General features: G+C 30.5%; 3 protein-coding genes and 1 long non-coding RNA gene across 5 annotated transcripts; 2 read left to right on the forward strand and 2 right to left on the reverse strand.

Moving 5' to 3' along the window:
• Positions 1–7158: 7158 nt before the first annotated feature.
• On the reverse strand, positions 7159–9655 carry LOC108487069 (tropinone reductase homolog At5g06060-like). Its single transcript, XM_017791296.2, has 5 exons — positions 9438–9655; positions 9133–9340; positions 7733–7949; positions 7543–7649; positions 7159–7450 (listed from the first exon to the last, which is right to left on the reverse strand). Exons 1-5 carry the CDS (start codon positions 9521–9523, stop codon positions 7256–7258), a joined length of 813 nt encoding a protein of 270 aa, XP_017646785.1. The 5' UTR covers positions 9524–9655; the 3' UTR covers positions 7159–7255.
• A 329-nt stretch (positions 9656–9984) lies between these two features.
• On the forward strand, positions 9985–10868 carry LOC128293110 (uncharacterized). Its single transcript, XR_008283172.1, has 2 exons — positions 9985–10309; positions 10712–10868. It is a non-coding gene; the product is annotated as an uncharacterized LOC128293110 (long non-coding RNA).
• LOC108487068 (tropinone reductase homolog At2g29260, chloroplastic-like) lies at positions 10508–13557 on the reverse strand. 2 transcript variants are annotated; one of them, XM_017791293.2, is made up of 6 exons: positions 13534–13557; positions 12697–13243; positions 12356–12563; positions 11635–11851; positions 11411–11517; positions 10508–10817 (listed from the first exon to the last, which is right to left on the reverse strand). In XM_017791293.2, exons 2-6 carry the CDS (start codon positions 12942–12944, stop codon positions 10629–10631), a joined length of 969 nt encoding a protein of 322 aa, XP_017646782.1. In that variant the 5' UTR covers positions 12945–13243; positions 13534–13557; the 3' UTR covers positions 10508–10628. The 2 variants fall into 2 exon arrangements, with proteins under 2 accessions (XP_017646782.1, XP_017646783.1); XM_017791294.2 differs by lacking the exon at positions 13534–13557 and having other exon boundaries at positions 12697–12829; positions 12914–13398.
• Positions 13558–15174: 1617 nt separating this feature from the next.
• LOC108487289 (transcription initiation factor IIA large subunit-like) lies at positions 15175–19120 on the forward strand. The gene is made up of 11 exons (XM_017791590.2): positions 15175–15713; positions 15915–16088; positions 16181–16333; positions 16489–16546; positions 16621–16679; positions 16876–17001; positions 17820–17972; positions 18137–18200; positions 18312–18469; positions 18598–18681; positions 18795–19120. The coding sequence occupies exons 1-11, from the start codon at positions 15591–15593 to the stop codon at positions 18816–18818; spliced, it is 1176 nt and encodes a 391-aa protein (XP_017647079.1). The 5' UTR covers positions 15175–15590; the 3' UTR covers positions 18819–19120.
• The last annotated feature ends 531 nt before the right edge of the window (positions 19121–19651 follow it).

Below are 19651 nucleotides of genomic sequence, written 5' to 3' on the forward strand. Positions count from 1 at the left end.
TGACCTTAATTTTCAATGGTGTCGAACGGTGATTCGAGATCACTAAATCCGAAAATTGAGTAGGAAATATTATTAATTTAGTGAGTATAAGTTAAATGTGAAGTTAGGAAAAATTTTGAAATAGTGAAATGTACAAAAATATATATATTAAAATAATTAGAATTGAAAACGAGGTATCGAGACCTCGTGAATTTTAAATCGAGCCATAAATATTTTTATAAATATTTATGGAGTGTTAATAAGTTAGTATTAAAGTTTCACAAGAAATTTTAAAGTCTTGATAGCTAATTGAACAAAAAGGACTAAATTGTATCAAATGCAAATTTGTGGGAAATGATTAAATAGCTTAAATGATAAAATAAAGAGGGTTTAAAAGGCAAATAGACCCAAGGTCTATTTGGGCTGGACGACAAGAGCATGAAATCACCAAGAAAATAAGGGCAAAATTGAAAAATTGCAAAATTTACTTAATAAAGCTAGGACTAAAGTGGAATTATCTAGATTTCTCTTTATTTTTCTGCATTCTCATCAGCAAAAACACCATGGAAGAGTTCCCTTAAGCTGGTTTTTCATATTTTTACTTCAAGTAAGTTCAATTCTTGATTATTTCTTGAATTTTTTGTATTTTTCTGACTTTTACAACTAGGTCCATTTGTTGAATTCATTAGTTCTTGATTCTATGAAAGAAATTGAAAGTTTCTATGAATATGTGCTGGAATTATATGATGATTTGATATAGAATTAGAGCTTTAAATTGTTTATATGCTGATTTTATTGAAAGAATTGAATAGAAAGTGAATGTTTGGGACCTAAATTGTAAAAGAGTTTGAAGTTAGAGTTTTATGTGGAAATTCTGAATTTCAATAGTTATGAAATAACTTATAATGTCTAGGAAAAGTATTAATTGAGAAAATTAGTTTAATTGAGGGGTTAATTAAGTAAGGACTGAATTGTAAGAACTGTGAAATTTGGGGCAAAATGAAAATCAACATTTTGCACTAAAACAGTTTTGGACAGTAGCAATAGTTTAACTTTGAAAAATCACCAAAAATTTTAGAAATCTAATTAGAGGATGAATAAAATATGAAATTAAATCTTATTGAGTCTAGTTTCTTATAGAAGAAACGGTGTAAGTAATGGAATTGTAAATCATGAGATATAATAAGTTTTGTGAGACAATGTCGAATGATTTGGGTTCCCTGTTCGACTTTGGAAAATCATCAAAATTGAGAAAAATAATTAAGGGATTAAATTTATATGTTTAAAATCCTTAAAGAGTCTATTTTCAATATAAATAAGCAGAACATCATCCAAATCTCAAATGCGATGAGATAATTAATTCTTAGTGAAGAAGGGTCGAATCATAGACAATGCAGAACAAGGGAAACTTTAAAGAATAAACTGTACTTATTGGCTAAACCAAAATTTTGAAAATTTTATGGTAATAAGATAAGTAAGTTTAGTTTCAGGAAAAATTAGCGGATCTTAATTTTGAGTTCAGTAGCTTAAGATATAAATAATTTAGTGACTATGACGCAAATGGACAGTTTTGAATATACATAAGTAAATAGTGAAATTATTGATAATGTTACTTGTTGCATGTTATATAAAATAAGGATGTGGAATGGAGAGGAGGAGGAGGAAAATATGTATGAATATTCAGCTAGCATGGCTAATTTGTATGTTTTAGGCTCATGGACTAAATTGAATAAAAGTAAAATTTTATGGGCAATTTTGTAAAAAAAAGTTAGAAATGACCAATTTGCATGAAATGAATTATTTTATTATTTAAATTACAAAATTGAATGAAATTATTAATTTAGCTCAAGATCAGGGAAAAACATGTTTTAAGGATTAAATTGAAAAGTGTTAAAATTATGGAAAATTCTGACATTTTATGGAATTCATAGGTTGTTATCAATTTGTGTGAGAATAACAGCTGGAAATAATGATTAAATTGCAATAATTTTATTTTATTTTAACCTAAGGATGAAATCGTCATTAATTAAAAGTTTAGGGGTAAAATGATAATTTTGTTTAGAGCATTAGTTGAATGTATTATAACATGAAATAAATGAAACGACGATCAAATTTCTTTATAAAAATCCGGATGACTTGAATACGAGACTTGAACGTGGAAAAGAAAAGATATCGGATTAATAAAATATCTGATAAATGAATCGGTAACTCCGGTAATGCTCCGTAACTCTATTCCGGTGACGGATTCGGGTTAGGGGCGTTACAAAACTAGTGGTGTGCCTAATTAGGTTCTAATTAGGTGAATTTAGCTTAATTAAGAGTAATTAAGAAAAAGGACTAAAATGAATAAAGGGTAAAAGTTGAATTGTAGATTAAAAGAAAATAAAAAGGATTAAAATGACAATCAAGCCATTAACAAAAATTGGGTGGCATATATGTAATAAAAATCTAAGATTTTTATATTATATTTTAATTATATAATTAATTATTTAGATATAAATTATGTTAAATTAATTTAAAATAATTATATTATAAGATTTTTATATGATAAATAAATTGAAATTATGACAAGTGGATGGTAATGATAATGTACAAATGTAATATTATATTATTATGAAATAAATTAAAATAAAGATAAATGTACGGTAATAAAAATATACATGTGTAATAATTATATTTGTACAATTGTAATATATTTATTTAATTATTTTTATTTAAGTAAATAAATTTTAATTATAGTAATACAAACTTGAATTTATTCGATTGCTCTTCGACAACTTTTTCCTTTCCTTTCGATGCCGATGCCTCGGGTTCCTTGTTAGATCTGAAAATTAAAATTATTATTCCATTAATTACTGTAATAATTATAACAAATAATTGAATTTCTATTCAATTTACACCTAATTTTCAATTAGGTCCCAATTAACTCATTTACTTTACCAACTTAATTCTTACTTCATTCTTATTCAAATTCCTATCAAATTCAATCTAACTATCAGGTATTTATAATAAAACCCTAATTTAAAATTTCTTTCAATTTAATCCCTCAGTCACAAAACTTATAGCTTCTTTTACAATTTAATCCCTTTATCACTTGTAACTTGAAATTCATTCAATTAAACCCCTAATTCATATGTTTGTTCAACATGAGCTATATTTGAAAACCTATGAACTTCCAAAATATTAACTTAATTTCATCAAAACCTTATTTTAAAACTTCAAAAATATCAAAATTAAATAAAAAGGACTTAATTGACTTACCTTTTAAAGCTTAAAGCTTCCAATCCCTAGTTTTTTCTTTTTTCTCCTTTCTTTCTTTCGCGTTTGCTATTCTGTTCTTTCCTTCTGCTTCTTTCTTTTCATTCCCTTTTTATTTACTTTACATCTTATATATATATATATTATAATAATTACTATAATAAATATCTATTTAATAACAAATATTTATATTACATTTGTACACATATATATTTTACACTTATCTATTATCATCACCATCCAATTGTCCTTATTTTATTTATTTTAATATTTTAATATTTTAATATAATAAAAATATATTTACTTAAATAATAAGTAATTAAATAAATATATTACAATTGTAAAATATAATTATTACACATGTATATTTTATTACCATATATTTGTCTTTATTTTAATTTATTTTATAATAATATAATATCAATTAAATAATAATTAATAATTATAATAATAAATATCTATTTAATAACAAATATATGTATTAAAAATGTAAACATATGTATTTTACATTTGTACATTACCATTACCATCCATTTGTCATAATTTCAATTTATTTATCATATAAAAATATTATAATATAATTATTTTAAATTAATCTAACATAATTTATATCTAAATAATTAATTATATAATTAAAATATAACATAAAAATCTTAGATTTTTATTAAATATATGTAGCCTCATTTCTTGTTAATGGCTTAATTTTCATTTTAATCCTTTTATTTTCTTTTAATCTACAATTCAACTTTTACCCTTTATTCATTTTAGTCTTTTTTTCTAATTACTCTTAATTAAGCTAAATTCACCTAATTAGGCACACTTTCTAATAATTATTTGCGAACTCATTTCACTAAAATGGAGGCCCGATATTGCACTTTTTTGATGCTCGTGAATTTTGGGTCATTACAATAGCAAAGTGTGAAACGTAACGTATAATATTAACCATACTGAGTTGTGAAACGTAGGTATGGTATCATCCATACTGAGTTGTGAAACGTAGGTATGATATCAACCATATTGAGTTGTGAAACGTAAGTATGGTATTATTCATACTGAGTTAAGAAACATAGGTATGACATTTCCCATACCGAAATGTGAAATGCAGGTATGGTATTTAAATGAGGCAAACCATACTGAGTTGTGAATCGTGGCACTGAGCAACGACGTACTCAATTTCGTAAGCCGTTTCCTAATTTGATAATAAGTAATACAAGAGGAGTGAACCAAATGAAAGAGATTGAGTAGTTGTTAATTTTGAGCTCAACTATGTGAAGTATTATAACAGTGGTTGTGAATGGTAGGGAGCTTTAGTAAATGTTTTGTTATTGTTTGGAAATATTATGTTTGGTAAGCATTACTTTTAAAGCTATGAACTTACTAAGCTTCAATAAGCTTACTTGTGTGTGTTTGATATTTTTATGTAGATTGAATTAAAGGGAAGTTGGTAGATCAGATCATTACAACAGAGCTCACTATCCAGATCAATCCAGGTAGCTTTTTGTTTTATGTTTAAAGATTTATATGGCATGTATAGAGTTTAAATGAAATGAAGTAAAGATGTTATAAACTAGTTAACAATATTTTGCACTAAAACAGTTTTTGATTAGTAGCAGTAGTTCGACTTTGAAAATTCACCATAAATTTTGGAAATCAAATTAGAGGTTGAATAAGATATGAAATTAAAGCCTATTGAATCTAGTTTCATATAGAATAAACGTTGTAAGCAAAAGACTTTAATATTATGAGATACTTGAATTTTTGTTAGACAAGGTCAAAGTGATTTCGAGCTCCCCTATTCTGACTTAGGAAAATCATTAAAAATTGTTAAAGAATATTTATGAGTTATAACTTATATTTTTAAAATCCTTAATGAGTCTAGTTTCAAAATAAGCAAACGGGAACATCACCCGAATTTCGTACTATGAGATAATTAATTTTTAGTAAATAAAGGCTGAAACTTTCAAATAACAGAATAATGGTAACTTTGAAGAATAAACTGTACTTTTTGGCTAATCCATAAATTCTGAAAATTTTATGGTAGAAAGATATGTGAGTCTAGTTTCAAATGCTTTTTACGGATCTTAATTTAGAGTTTTTTAGCTTAAGATATAAATAATTTAGTGACTATGACTCGAGTAGATAACTTTGATGTGAATATAAGTAAATAATGGAATTTATGTGTAATTATTCTGTAAACTTCGGTAACATCTTGTAACCCTATTCTAGCAACAGATGTGGGTTAAGGGTGTTACATACAATATCAGTAGAAGTGGAAAAATAGGGGGAAGGAGTTCTAATGAAGGAGCAGATAAGAAAAGGATAATAAAAATGAAGTATCTGGAGTGCCCTCCTCCTTAAGAGGGTTCTTTAGTTTTTAAATTCCAAACTCTAATTATAATTCTAAATTATCAATATTATATCAATAAGGTCCTTTCGCTATCAAAACAATTAATTTAACTGTTAAATGGAACATCAAATTTATGTAGCTAAATTTAAAATGAAAGTTTAAATAATTAGAACGGAAAAAACATTGAAAAAAGAGAGTGAAAAATAAATTGTTTATAAAAGTTTGAAAACCTCAAAGCTAAGATTCTTAAAATATTTATTTTTACAATGTTCAATTTTTTATTATTTTAAATTATGTCACATAAGATCGATATATCATATAACATTAACAATTTTGGTAACGAAATGACTTAATTGATATATCTTAAATAGTTTAGAGATGCAATTAGAATGATTTGAAGTTTGGAGACTAATTTAGAATGAAGATGTTTGGTACAATTAACTTTAAGAAAAAACGTTTCATAAGTCCGCTCATAATAAATTTATTTTTAAAAATATTAATTTAACCCTAAGAGTTAGGTAAGAAGATAGTTTTTTCTATATTAATCAATGATCAAGAGTTCAATATTCGCTTTGAGTATGAAACAACTTTACGAGCTTATAAAATATGGAATAATAGTTACTGAATTCGCTTTAATGGATACCTTAATAAATAAGAAAAAAACATTAAATTTATAACAAGTGAGAATTTTGGATAATTTAAAAAAAAACTTTAAAATATCTTCATTAATTCTAGGTCTTAGTATAATTATGTTAGTGTTGGGTGACGTAATCTTTTTAGTTAATGGTCGAAGATTCTTATCCGTTGGCTTTTATAGGCATTGCATGTTGCAATTGTATGAGCTATTTATCACCGTCAATGCACATGATAAAGGAGGTGAAGTTTGAGTCCTGGGATATGTAAAATAATTTTAGATGAAAATATAAATTTTATTCAATGTTAATATAATGAAGTTAAATAAATGTTTCATTATGTAATCTAATGATGATTTTAGTAAGCTCTACATTATTATTTATATCAGCATAATAAATAAGAGGTGTTTATGATCTAAGTAATATTTTAAATTTTAAAATTTTTTCTCAAAGTTTAAGTTTAAAATTTTTATACAAATTCACTTTCATGCTTATTCAAGATTGATAAAACAATTTGATTAAGTTAACTGTATTAGTGTATACGTATTATATTATTTATATTATTTTTTAAAGATGAATTAATACATTTCTAAAGAGGAGAACTAAGATGCTCATAGACTGGTCAAATTAGCTCGTCATAGAACATATAATTTATGCTTATTTGAGGTCTTCCCGTTAAGGAGTAATTTAAATTATGTAATTAATGTATTTGCTCTTCCTTTTGTAACTTAACCTTTGATTATGTTAATATAACTTTTTATTGGCTCATAATTATACTCCATGAACATAAAAAATAAAAATGAAAACATATACTTTTGATTGAATGCCAAACTTTTTCTGTCGAAGGATTTCTTTAGAAAAAAGAGACTCGACCCATGCATCCTCATGCAAGTATGATTCACAAAGTTGACAAAATCTACTATGAATTATTTCATGATAGAGTTTATAAAAACCTTGGATGAATATCATTTAGTGGCGACGAGACACCATTAACAAAGACCTGCAATCCAGTCAGTGTTTGTTTAATGCAGTAATTTATTCAAAGGTTTGATCTATGAAAGAAAAACCCATTTGCTGTGAGCCCACCATCAACACAAATAATTTGGCCCGTTATGAATGAAGATGCTGGAAGGCAAAGAAATGCTACCAAATGGGCAACCTCTTCCGGCTCTCCAACTCGACCCAGTGGTGTTCGAGAGACCACAGCTTCCATGAACTTACTGCTACTCAGAACCTGCAAACAACAACCCACACTTGCAGTAATTCAATTTAAAAAAGTACTCCAGAATTTGAAGTATGGTGGTGATTGGTAAATTAAGACATTACTTGTTCAGTAAGCGGGGTTCTGATGAACCATGGGGCGACACAGTTGGTCCTGATGTTGTCTTTTGCCCACTCACATGCCAGTTCCTTTGTTAATTGGTTCATCGCTCCTGCTTGAACATACCGCTAATTACAGGGCTTAAATTCAACTAATATATATATAAAACATGATTTTAAACAGGTAATTACGTACCTTTAGTTGATCCATAGATAGATCCAACATTGATTGAGAATACACCGGCAACAGAAGAAACAAAAACAATGCTTCCACGTCCCGATGCTCTGAGAAGGGGATAAGCAAGTTGGGAGAAGTGGTAAGCCGATTCGAAATTGGTACTCAACAAAGTCGAAAGTTCTGTATTTGTATATTCCGCAGTTGGTTTCCAATCGTTTGTCCCCACATTGTTTATCTACGAAAGCCCAGCTCATGTCAAAAGCTTTACCTTTTCTCAACTCTTCGATTCATACAAGTGTTAATGTAATTTTTTATCCATGAATTTGATGATTAAGACTATTATTTGTATTTTTTTTCATTCGATAATTAAGTCTATTTTAATATACGAACTTATCAGTATCATCACTTAAAAAAATAGTATTTAAATTTTCAGTAGATGATATGACACAACCTCAAAGTATCATGTCATCAAATTTGGATGGAATCCAAGTTTAAGAACAAAAATTAATCTAATTGTCAAATTTAAGTACATAAATATTAAGTTGAGGGGGAAAATTATATTAACCCTGCCTATAAAAAAGAGGCGAATACAATGACAACCTTGGTGTAATTTCTTACAAGCCCTTACAAATGTTTTAAAATTCTACTAAAAAATAAGGAAAATTTATGTTTGGCCCTCAATTTTTAAATATCTTAAATTACAGAAGTAAAATAGGGAGTTATATTGTAAAATTGTTAAAAGAATTTTGGCTAAATTTAATTAATTAATATTAATTTTGTTACTTTACTCTTTAATCAATCAAAACAAGTATATTTTATGTTATTTTTAAAGTTAATATTGTTCATGTTATGCTTATAAAAAGTTAAAAACTATAATATTTAATACAATATATATACGCAATTTTATGTTTTTTATTGTAATTAAATAATTTTATAATATTTTAATTATCTTAATTAGATATAATGTTTTTGAATAATAATAAAAATATTTTTATTTGAATACGAAATATGTAATTATCAATATAAACATTTTTATTTTCAAATTGGGCTGCAGTAAACAACTTTCACAAAAGGGAACTACAGTATAATAGGTAAATCTCAATTTTGACCTCTCTTGATATTATTTCTAGATTTGTCTTTGCTATAAAGTATATACTTTTTACATGTATTCAGAGACAAATAATATATAATTTAATTTTAGGTAAATTATTTTCGTATAATTTTGTTAGGAGTTGACAAGCCTTCTATAAAGATTTGATATAAGTTTTATCTAAATTCTATCTAAATTTAGACATAATTAAATAAATAAAAAGTTAAGAAGGCATATAAGTAAATTAAATTGAGACTTGAGACTTGAGACTTCCTACCAAATATAAATTAATAATGAGAAAAGTATCCTAAAAATTAAATGAACTTACGAGGATGTTAAGTTGGGCATTAAACATGGAGGAAACATTATTGATGAGGGCTTCCCTTTGAGCCGGAGACGTTGCATCACATACGGAACCGAAAACTTGAAAACCCTTCATCTTCCATTCTTTCAAGCATTCATTCAGCTGATCTTGGTTGCGGCTGCATGTGTAAACTGTTGCCCCCAGTGCTGCCAGCTCCTCTACAACAGCCAACCTAAAACCGCAAGTTGCAGCAACACAAACAAATGTTTTAACTCAAAGGTGGAATAATTCACGACTGAAACATGTAATCATTGTTAAGAGAGGGTTACCCAATTCCTTTAGTTCCACCCGTCACAAGAGCAGTTGTTCCTTTGAGAGACCATCGCCCTCTACTTGAAGTTGAATCCTTTGCCATTGGTTACCGGTCACTCTCTGTCTCTCCTATCTTTCCAGAGTCAACAGCTTGAGGAGTTGTTAAGTACAGCGAATTTTATGATAAGCCATTAGGTGGCTGCTTGTCTTATGCGACAAATAAACAAATTTATTAAAACCAGTAACATTGTTTACATACGTATTGCATTATGAATGCTTAATATGTATATTACACACCACAAACAAACAACCAACACCTATATATATATTTTTATATAAATATATAATATATCTAGGGAGACTGTCGTTTATGTGTGCCAATATATATATATATAATATACCTAGGAAGGCTGTCGTTTATGTGTGCCAATTGCAATTAGAAAAATGCTTGTAGACCATTAATGCCGCAAGATTCGACAAATTTAGTTGAAAACGTTACCTCTTATATAGATATGGTTAACAAAATTCAAATATTTAATTTAATAAAAAATACCATAATTACCAAGGAAAGTTTGCTTTGTAAGGATTTTAATGTTGGTAAGAAAAATATTTATTCAATATCTTTTTAGATAAAATCCATCCAGTTTCAAATAACAAAACCGTTGGACAAATTTAAATTTAAATTTATTCCAAGAAGAGGGAATCAACTTGTCCACTAAATTACTCAAGAAGGCTGATTTTTGCCCTGAGATATTACTTGGTGGAATGATTTACCTGTCCGATTGAAGAAGTTTGCTGATGAAGACCGACGGAAATCCGACCCGCCATTGGATTGACGTCTAGAATCGTTAATTAAAACTTCCTTGCAGATTTGTTTCTTTAGCAGAGGGTGAGAGGCGACATTTTGTTACTTGCTGGTAGCTTTTTGGTTAGTGAAGGATTGAGGACTGTTTTTTTTCTTTTCGTTTTATATGTTCTCTCTTTATTGTGCTTTTATTACTCCTCTTCTCTTCGTATGGTTCATTTTTTAATATTATATGGGCTACAGAATAATGGGAGAGAAATAGAGAGGTCTTAAATAACAAAATTGGCTACAAACCACCCCATTTTCCAATAAAAAACTAAGTAGAAAAGCAAGGGCACGGAAACTTTCCTCTCCAACATCATCAATTACAGAGCATATGACCAGTTGATCCTTAAGTCGATTTCTAGTAATTTGTTGGGTAAAAACCATTTACAGACATGCCACCGTCAACACAAATAATCTGACCGGTTATGTAAGATGATGCAGGCAGGCAAAGGAATGCTACCAAGGATGAAACCTCTGTTGGATCACCGAGTCGTCCAAGAGGAGTTCGAGAGTACACCTCTTCTAAATATTCTTTGTTGCTGAGTACCTAGAGAAAGTAGTGAGATCAAAACAAGAGAGTATTCCTAAAGCTCCAAAACACAGTGATTAGTATGTGACAGATTATGGAAGATGTTGATGTCGAGAGAGGAAGATTATAATCAGAAATGATGCTTCGGTTTTCATTCCTTAAATCACATCCGTGGAGCATTTGCTATTGACATTCAAAATGGCAAATAAGTCATTCCCTGAAAACCGCTTCATCGATTCAAGTATCATTAGCCTGGAGCTTATCTTGAAACTTGGCAAATTCAGATTCACAATACCAGGAAACTGAGCTGTTAGAACTAGGACACTGTTTAATAACTAAGAAACGATTCTTTCCAAAAACGTGTATGGTGGAGTAAGTTTAAAAGTATTCTCTGAATCTCTTTAGTCACCATGTTCAGTACTATGTCAACTTGAAACAATCTAAGTATGAAATAAATGTTGAACAGGGAAACAAGCATGTAAGCTATCATGCCGACGAATCAAAGCCATTGCCTATTACTATTTATTACCATAATCCAACATAATTGTGAAAATATAATCAGGATCCAATTCAAACTTCAAAAAAAATTGTACGAGTGAAAAGAAAATTACTTGTTCCACCATGGAAGTTCTGATGTACCAAGGTGCAACAGCATTACTCCTTATGTTATCTTTTGCCCACTCACAAGCCAAGTTTCTTGTGAGTTGATTGATAGCTCCTAGGCATCAAAATACACCACAATACCCAAGTAAAACAAAAGGAAATAACCATTTGATTATACAAATTGGTTCCACATATCAGCATTTTCATTGAATTTATCTTAAATGTATACTACCTTTAGTTGCTCCTTGAAGTGACATGGACTTGAGTGAAACAAATCCAGACACTGAGGAGGTGAATACAACACTTCCTGATCCTGATGTTTTGAGAAGTGGATAAGCAAGTTGGCATAAATTGAAAACAGATTCAAAATTGGTTGCCAAAAGAGTTGAAACTTCTTCAACTGTGAAATCTACCATTGGTTTCCTTATATTTGTCCCAACATTATTAATCTGTAAAAACAAGCTGCAGTTTAGTTTTAACATATAAGAATGCAAACAAGAAGACCCATTCATTGGTAAAAGTACCATGGAGGCCTTGTATCAAGTTGGATTGCATTTAGCCCTCTTTACTAAAAAAAAGCAAATTAGCCCATGAACATTAGATCAAAGAGCATATTGATTATTGTGTAGAAAATTTCATCTGTTTTTACTCTTAAAAACTGGTCGTGATATGCCACATTAACTAGTTGGTTGTTCCAGTTTTTATCGGTAGAAATGGATAAATTTTTAATGGAAAGAACAGTTGAGACTAACTTGCTCATATTTTGAGTGAAATAAGGTAAAATGTAATCTTACTCCTTACTGTTCGTATTACTTTTAACACCCCCCCCCCCAATCCGTTTCTAGCAATTAGTACACCAAAAACAAGCCTTATTTGGCTATATTGCTGTAACTCTCACAGGCAAACAAACAAACATAACAGATACATTCAAATGAGGAAAGACAGAAGCTTACGAGGATGTTGAGCTTGCAATCAAACAATGATGAAACCGTTTCCATTAAGCTCTGTCTTTGTGCTGCAATGGACACATCGCAAATAGAACCAGAAACTTCAAAGCCCAAACTTTTCCAGTCTACCAAAGCCTTGTCAAGCTCATTTTCATTACGTGAACAAGTGTGCACTCTTGCTCCAAGTCCCCCCAATTCCTCAACTATGGCACGTCTAACAAAACAGAAAAAACAAAAACCAATCCAAAAAAAAAAAAAAAGCTCAAAGTTTACTGCTTGACATTACATGGCAAATACAAGGACAAGCTTTTTCATGTTTATAAAAATGGGGAATTTCTTGTTTTTACCCGATTCCACGTGTGCCGCCAGTTACCAGGGCTGTCATGCCTTGGAGTGACCATCTGTTAGATTTTATGTTACTCAGCGCCATGGTTCGAATTTGATTCAAAATTGGACTTCGGTATTGAAGTGAAAAGGAAGCTATGGGTTTGAAAAAGAGAATCGAATGGGTGTTAAGTTGAGGTTTAAAAGAAGAAGAAAATGGATTTTGGGTGTGAGTGAGACCTGAGGAAGGTGAAATGAGAGCTTGTTTCATTGTTGAATGATGTGCTACGGCCTGAGGGGGCTTGGCTCAAGCTCTAACTCGCCTTCTAATAGAACAAAGCAGCAACTCGGTGATTAATGACCCAATAATTGTCACAAAAAAGAAAAAAAAATCGCTCTCACTTTCTTTTAATCTTCCGCTATTGAAAAATGCTATGCTCTTATTCTTCCAAAGTTTTGATTCTCAATTATTTGGGTTAAGTATCTTTTGCTTAACTGGCACTTAAAACTCATACGGCCATCTTTATTTTCCCATGGGAATCACCAGTGAAATCTGCACCTCCTAGCACACTGATGCAAAATATGTTCAACTTCTTAATATTTCAACATTTGCTGAACATGAATGTGCTTAAAAACAATGAATAGTTGGAATGCTTTAGAAATCATATAGAAATAAGATCTAAAAATTGCGAAAATTCTACAAAAACTTGTGTTAATTTCAAGTCTCCCCATTTGTTATGGCCCAAAAAGGAAAACCGTACATGAAACATCGAGGTCTTACATATTACTTAGTTCTTTACCAAAAATATAAAAATGACTAGTATACTTTGCTAGCTTTTACGATGCACGATGAACCATACCTGCTTCTGTCTACACCATTAGTCAAGCTAGAAATGGAGCAGGGCCAATAATAGCAAGGGACCTGATTGTTGACTATATTATAAACATTCAATTAATTACTTAATCCTAAGCTGTCAATTACAGATACTATCTTTAATGGTAATTACATTACCTTCTTTTAATGACAAAAATTTAAAAAGAAAATTATAAAACCAAAGGGCAGAGGCTGCTTGTTCCTTATTCAGGCCCGAGTCTCACTGAAATTTGGGTTTATTGAATTTTATTTGTTGGGTTGTGTTGTGTTGAAGGCTTAGAATTGGACCAAAAATTGTAAGAATTACCCTTATTTATTCCAGTCAAAAATAAAATACAGCCATTGTGATTCTTAGGATTAAAATAAATTGTAAAAATAATAATATGAGTGATTTTGGGCGAAAAACTCGATGAATTTATTTTGAAAAATAAATGGGACATTTAATTGAGTAGTTCAATAAATTTATTTTAGAAATAAATCTAATCACTATTGATCTTTATAAAATTCCGACTAAAAAGCGGTTTTTACATGAAAAAAGTAATTACTAAAATAAAATAAAAACAAATTATTTACAATAATGTATCGTTTTTACATGAAAAATTAATTACGAAAATAAAATAAAAATAAGTTGTTTACAAGAATGTATTATTTAAAAGACAATAATATTTTAAGAAAATAAATAATAGAATAATAATTTTATTTTAAAAGGTGTGTCGCCAACAAAGGGTGGCACTCCTTTTATATTTTCTAGTTTTATAATATAATTTTATATTTTATTAGCTAGTTTTATATTTATATTTTATAGTTTTTATAATTTTATTTTATTTAATAAAAATGTTTAAGTTTTTTTATTTTCATATTTTATTATTCTTTAATATTTTATGATTATAAATTTTAAATATTTAGAATAATAACTAAATTGATAATTTTTTTGTAAAATTGACATAAAAATATTAGGGTAAACTACTTAAATAGTCACTTAAATTTTTAGCGAATTTTTGTTTTGGTCATTGAAAATTTTTATTATTTAAGTTTATTAAGTAAATTTTCTAATTCTAGTTATTTTACCATTAAAATGTATTTGGTCACCAAACAAAACGATATAATAACAAATTTTACCCTAATATTTTATAAATTCTATTAAGTTGATTCTATTTCTAAAAATTCGATACATTTCGCCTCAAGGAATACACATTATTAAAACATTCAAAAATTATAATTATAATTATAAAAATAAAAAATTATAATTATAAAAATAAAACCACTCAACCATTTTTATAAAATTAAATTAAATTATGAAATCTATAAAATATAAATATAAAACTAACTAATAAAATATAAAATTATATTATAAAACTAAAAATATATATATATATATATATAAAAAGGAAGGTGGTAAAAGTATGGGGAAAAAGAAGTGCCGCCCCCTTGCTCGCGACACCACTTTTAGAATTAAAATATTATTATTTATTTATTTCTATTAAAATATTATTATTTTTATAAATGGTGCCCAATGCTCAAAATAATCCATTCCTGTAAATAATATGTTTTTTTAACCTGTTTTTGTAATATTTTTGTATTATTTAAGTTTAAAACCCGACTAAACGCTTTTTTTTTTTTTTTATTCAAACTATTTGTCAGATCATAAGCGCCGGTATTGAGAGCTTAGCGTAGTTCTAGAAAAAGTGCATGTTAACAGAAAAATAAAAGAAAAAAACTGAAGAAGCACTTGAATTGCGCCACGTGGCTGCAGCCTTATAAACGGATGCAAACCTATTTATATTGCACTCTTTTAATCTCCTTTTCTCGTCCGCCCCTTTCTTTCTATCCGTTCTTTCTGTTAAGCTCCGATTCATTCTCCAAAGTCCAAACCCTAGCTTCCCTTTCTCTAATTTCACTCCTTCCTTCAAATTCCATTCACATGCTTCTCTTCTTTTTCTCCTAAATCATTTTCCTATAAAATAAATCCAACAATTATTTCTTTGTTCCAATAATTGAAGAAAAAAAGGAAACCGAGGAGCTAGATAGAAGATTCGAGAAAATATGACGTCGTCAACAACGAGCGCGGTTTACATCCACGTCATCGAAGACGTCATTAACAAGGTTCGCGACGAGTTCATCAACAACGGTGGACCAGGCGAAGCTGTCCTCAATGAACTCCAAGGAGTAAAAGCCTTCTCCAATTTCCTTTTTATTCCATTTTTCTAAAATACGATTTTTAGGGTTTGATTATTTGTTTTGGAAACTAGTAGGTTTTGGGACTTTATGAGTTTAGATTTGATCTGATTGAAACTTTAGGGTTTGTTAATAATGTTATTGGAAGGAAATGATCTAGTTGAATTGATTACGTGGAATATTGGGTTTTAGCTTTGGGAGACGAAGATGATGCAAGCGGGGGCAATATGTGGTCCTATAGAGAGGTCTACGGGTCAGAAGCAACCCACTGCTGGTGGCCCAATTACGCCAGTGCACGATCTCAATGTCCCTTACGAGGGGACTGAGGAGTACGAAACTCCTACGGCTGATATGCTTTTCCCTCCGGTAACGGCTCTATTTTGACTGTTTTTATTCGATAAAATTGCGGTGATATTTTTTGTTTGTGATTTTAAGATATGGGGGTTTTAATTGTGTAGACTCCGTTGCAAACACCTGCTCCTACACCGTTGCCAGGAAGTGCAGATGGCTCTATGTATAACATCCCTACTGGAAGTAGTGATTATCCTACACCTGTGAATGATGGTACTAGTAATGCTGATGTGAAAGGTGGAAGGCCAAGCCCTTACATGGTAAATGCTTTGTAACTACCAGTCTACCACTTCCTTTAGGGAACATTGTGCTACAGTAGTTGTAATTTTCTAATTGTCACAGAAAGGAAAAAGTAGCTGTTTGGCTTGTTGTAGATTTATTTCTGATATATTCTTATTGTTTTTTTGTTCCGCAGCAATCTCCTTCTCCTTGGTCAAATCAAAGGACCCCACTAAGCGTAGATGTTAATGTTGGTTAGTATGACGTTAAAAGAGCAATCAGTTCTAATGCACATGGTTTGTTGATGCTAACTACTATTTTCTTGTAGCTTATGTGGAAGGGCGGGATGAGGTGGACAGAGGAACCTCAAATCAACCCCTGACACAGGTAACTCCTGTTATGAGTAACATTACAATTCCATAATGGCATCTGGTTTTTTTATGGTTTGAAAACTCATGGGTCATGTGAAAAGGGATTGGTGTCGCAACACTTTAATCTGAATTTTCTGGGAAATATGTCCATCAAAAAATGAACTGTTGTTGCGTAAGTTGGTGATTAATTTTAATATTGGAGAAAATACCAGGACTTCTTTATGATGCCTCCTGGAAAGAGAAAACGTGAGGATTTTGCTACACAATATAACAACGGTGGATATATACCCCAACAAGATGGAGCTGGGGATTCTACATCTGAAGTTGCAAAGACAGAGGTTAGTGGTCCTTTGTGTAATATATCTACAAATCCGCATTTATATTTCGTTGAAATATCTGGGTTAAATAGTAATATTGAAATTAGAGTTTTATGATTTTTCTGATTCATTTGTACTTCCTGTTGTTCTGTAAAGAACATTCCCAGGATTAAAAGAATGTGTTCTTTAGTATCTTTTGGTTGACCCAGAATGCTCTCATAGGTTAAAGGTCTTGGCAGTCAGTATGTGGCAGGTCTTTGAGATAGTGTGACAAGATGAGGTTGCTTTTCTCAACTTATAATGATCCCCTAACCTTTTAACCTGAATTCTTTTATCCATTATTGTTAGATCTGCTTCAGACATGTTTTCTTTTTTTTGTCCCTTCATTCTTTTCTTTTTTTTTTTATTACACCTTTTATCTTTTTAAAAATGGAAAAGCAAACTTACTTCAGGCTCTGAGGTATAAGATGAATATTCGTAAGGATACTTTATCATTCTAATTGTGGTCATTGTGATAAGATGAGGTTGGTTTCCTCCAGTTATAAATGATCCCTCCACCTGTTAGCCCTATTTTCTTTTTCTCCATTATTGTTAGATCTGCTTGTGACAAGCTGTTCCTTTTTTCTTTTATTCCTACGTTCTTTTCTTTTTTTGCTTATCTTCTATCTTAATAAAAATGCAAAAGAAAACATAGTTTAAGCTCTGAGCTATAATTTGGTAAATGTTTATAATGAGACTTCGTTATTCCAGAAGGGTACTTCCGTACCAGAATCGTTGTTGGAATATGTGAGTTTGGATTTGTTCTACACCATTCTTAATCACATAGTTCTGAACTTCAGGGAAGTAAGGGTTGTAATTTCCTGGGTAGACATGACTCAGCAACCACTGGCAAAACCAATATATTAGCTCACTTTGTTACATCATCACCAAAGATTTCTCAACTGGATGGACCAATTCCTGATCCATTTGAAGATATGCTTTCCACTCCCAATGTAAGTATCATATACTTTCTTAAGTCAATTCCTAATCTAATTTGTGTAATTCTACAACTGACACCTTATGCATATGGTTTGGAATCTTTGTTTCTTGTATGCATCATTGGAGAGTTTACTAACTTACAGGCTGTTGCCTTTTTATTTTTTCTTTCACCTTAAAGATATACAATTATCAAGGAGTTGTTGGTGAAGACTATAATGTAGCGAACACGCCGGCTCCCAATGGTAATTTCAATGGGTGAACTGAAGCTTGCATCTTTTATATGGCTACTCTCTCTCTCTCTCATCTAAGCACCTTATTTTTCTGGTTGACCTGCTTGTTTGTTTCATTGCCAGACCTTCAGGCTGCCACTCCTGCCCCTGTTGCCCAAAATGATACAGGAGACAACGACGATGATGAACCATTGAATGAAGATGACGATGATGATGATTTGGATGATGTGGACCAGGAGGAGCTGAACACGCAGCATCTGGTTTTGGCTCAATTTGATAAGGTGATTTTGCTAATTTGCAGCATCTATCATTGTTTCCCATAGCCTATTCGGTCATTTGTATTTCTGCAAGTTTTGATAGTCACCTTGTGCTGACTATAAACAAAGTCGTTGTGCATTTTTGTTAACAGGTAACACGTACAAAGAGCCGATGGAAATGCACCCTGAAGGATGGCATCATGCATATAAACAATAAGGACATTCTCTTTAATAAGGTGTGCTTCTTACTGAATGATATGTGGCTTGTTATTTCACTTGGATGCTTTCTGGCTTTGAGTCACTCTTCCTAAATCCAAGTTTCCTTTGCTAAATGCTTATGTTTTTGCAGGCAACAGGCGAATTTGACTTCTGATTTTGTTAGAGAAATGTCTACTTTGCCATATTATATTGCAGCAGTTACTTTTAAAGAGAGAGTCAAGGGGTATTACTGGGTATTTCGTAAATTTTCTTTAATTGAAATTAAAGTGAGAGCTTGATGGACGGGCATGGGATTCCTTTATTTTTAATGTCTTCCATAAGACTTTGGTTGGATGATTGTGGTATTGTACATAAACAATGAAGAGCTTTTTCGGCATTGGAATGGATTACTAGCTGAGATGCTCCATTAAGTTCTAAAAGTTTTCTGCAATGAAATACCTAATTTCGTTTATGGCATACTTCATTTCTACTTATCTTGCTATTAGCTGAAAAAAATTACGATTACACTGATCGGAACTTATCTAGTCTTGATTGAAGCATTAACAGATTGATATTTGTTTGGGGGCCTAATGCTAAAATACAAAACCATCAAAATGCCGGCAGTCCTGTTATTGTAATGCAACAACATAGAGTAATTGTGAGAATCCGATACTTGAGATTGTGAAACTTAACACGAGCTTAAAATCAACAATGATATCACTTGTAACACAAATCGGATGATATTCGTTCTTACAGGCAAAAACAGCAGGCAACAGCTGATCATTCAACTACTTATCATAGTATTGACCATGGAGAAAAGAGCCCTATCCATCATTTATGAACAAATCTCGTAAAATCAACCTCATAGCTGGGAAAAGCACAAAAGGTGAAGTGGTAAACCATATATAGATAAAATGCAAAAGCATAAACATCACTGTTCATCATTGACAAGAACACATCTGGTTTGGAACAAAGCGAACAAAGTGGAAGCGTCCACATATGGTGCCC

This window comes from Gossypium arboreum, chromosome 5 (genome assembly GCF_025698485.1).
Source record: "Gossypium arboreum isolate Shixiya-1 chromosome 5, ASM2569848v2, whole genome shotgun sequence".
Lineage (NCBI taxonomy): Eukaryota > Viridiplantae > Streptophyta > Magnoliopsida > Malvales > Malvaceae > Gossypium > Gossypium arboreum.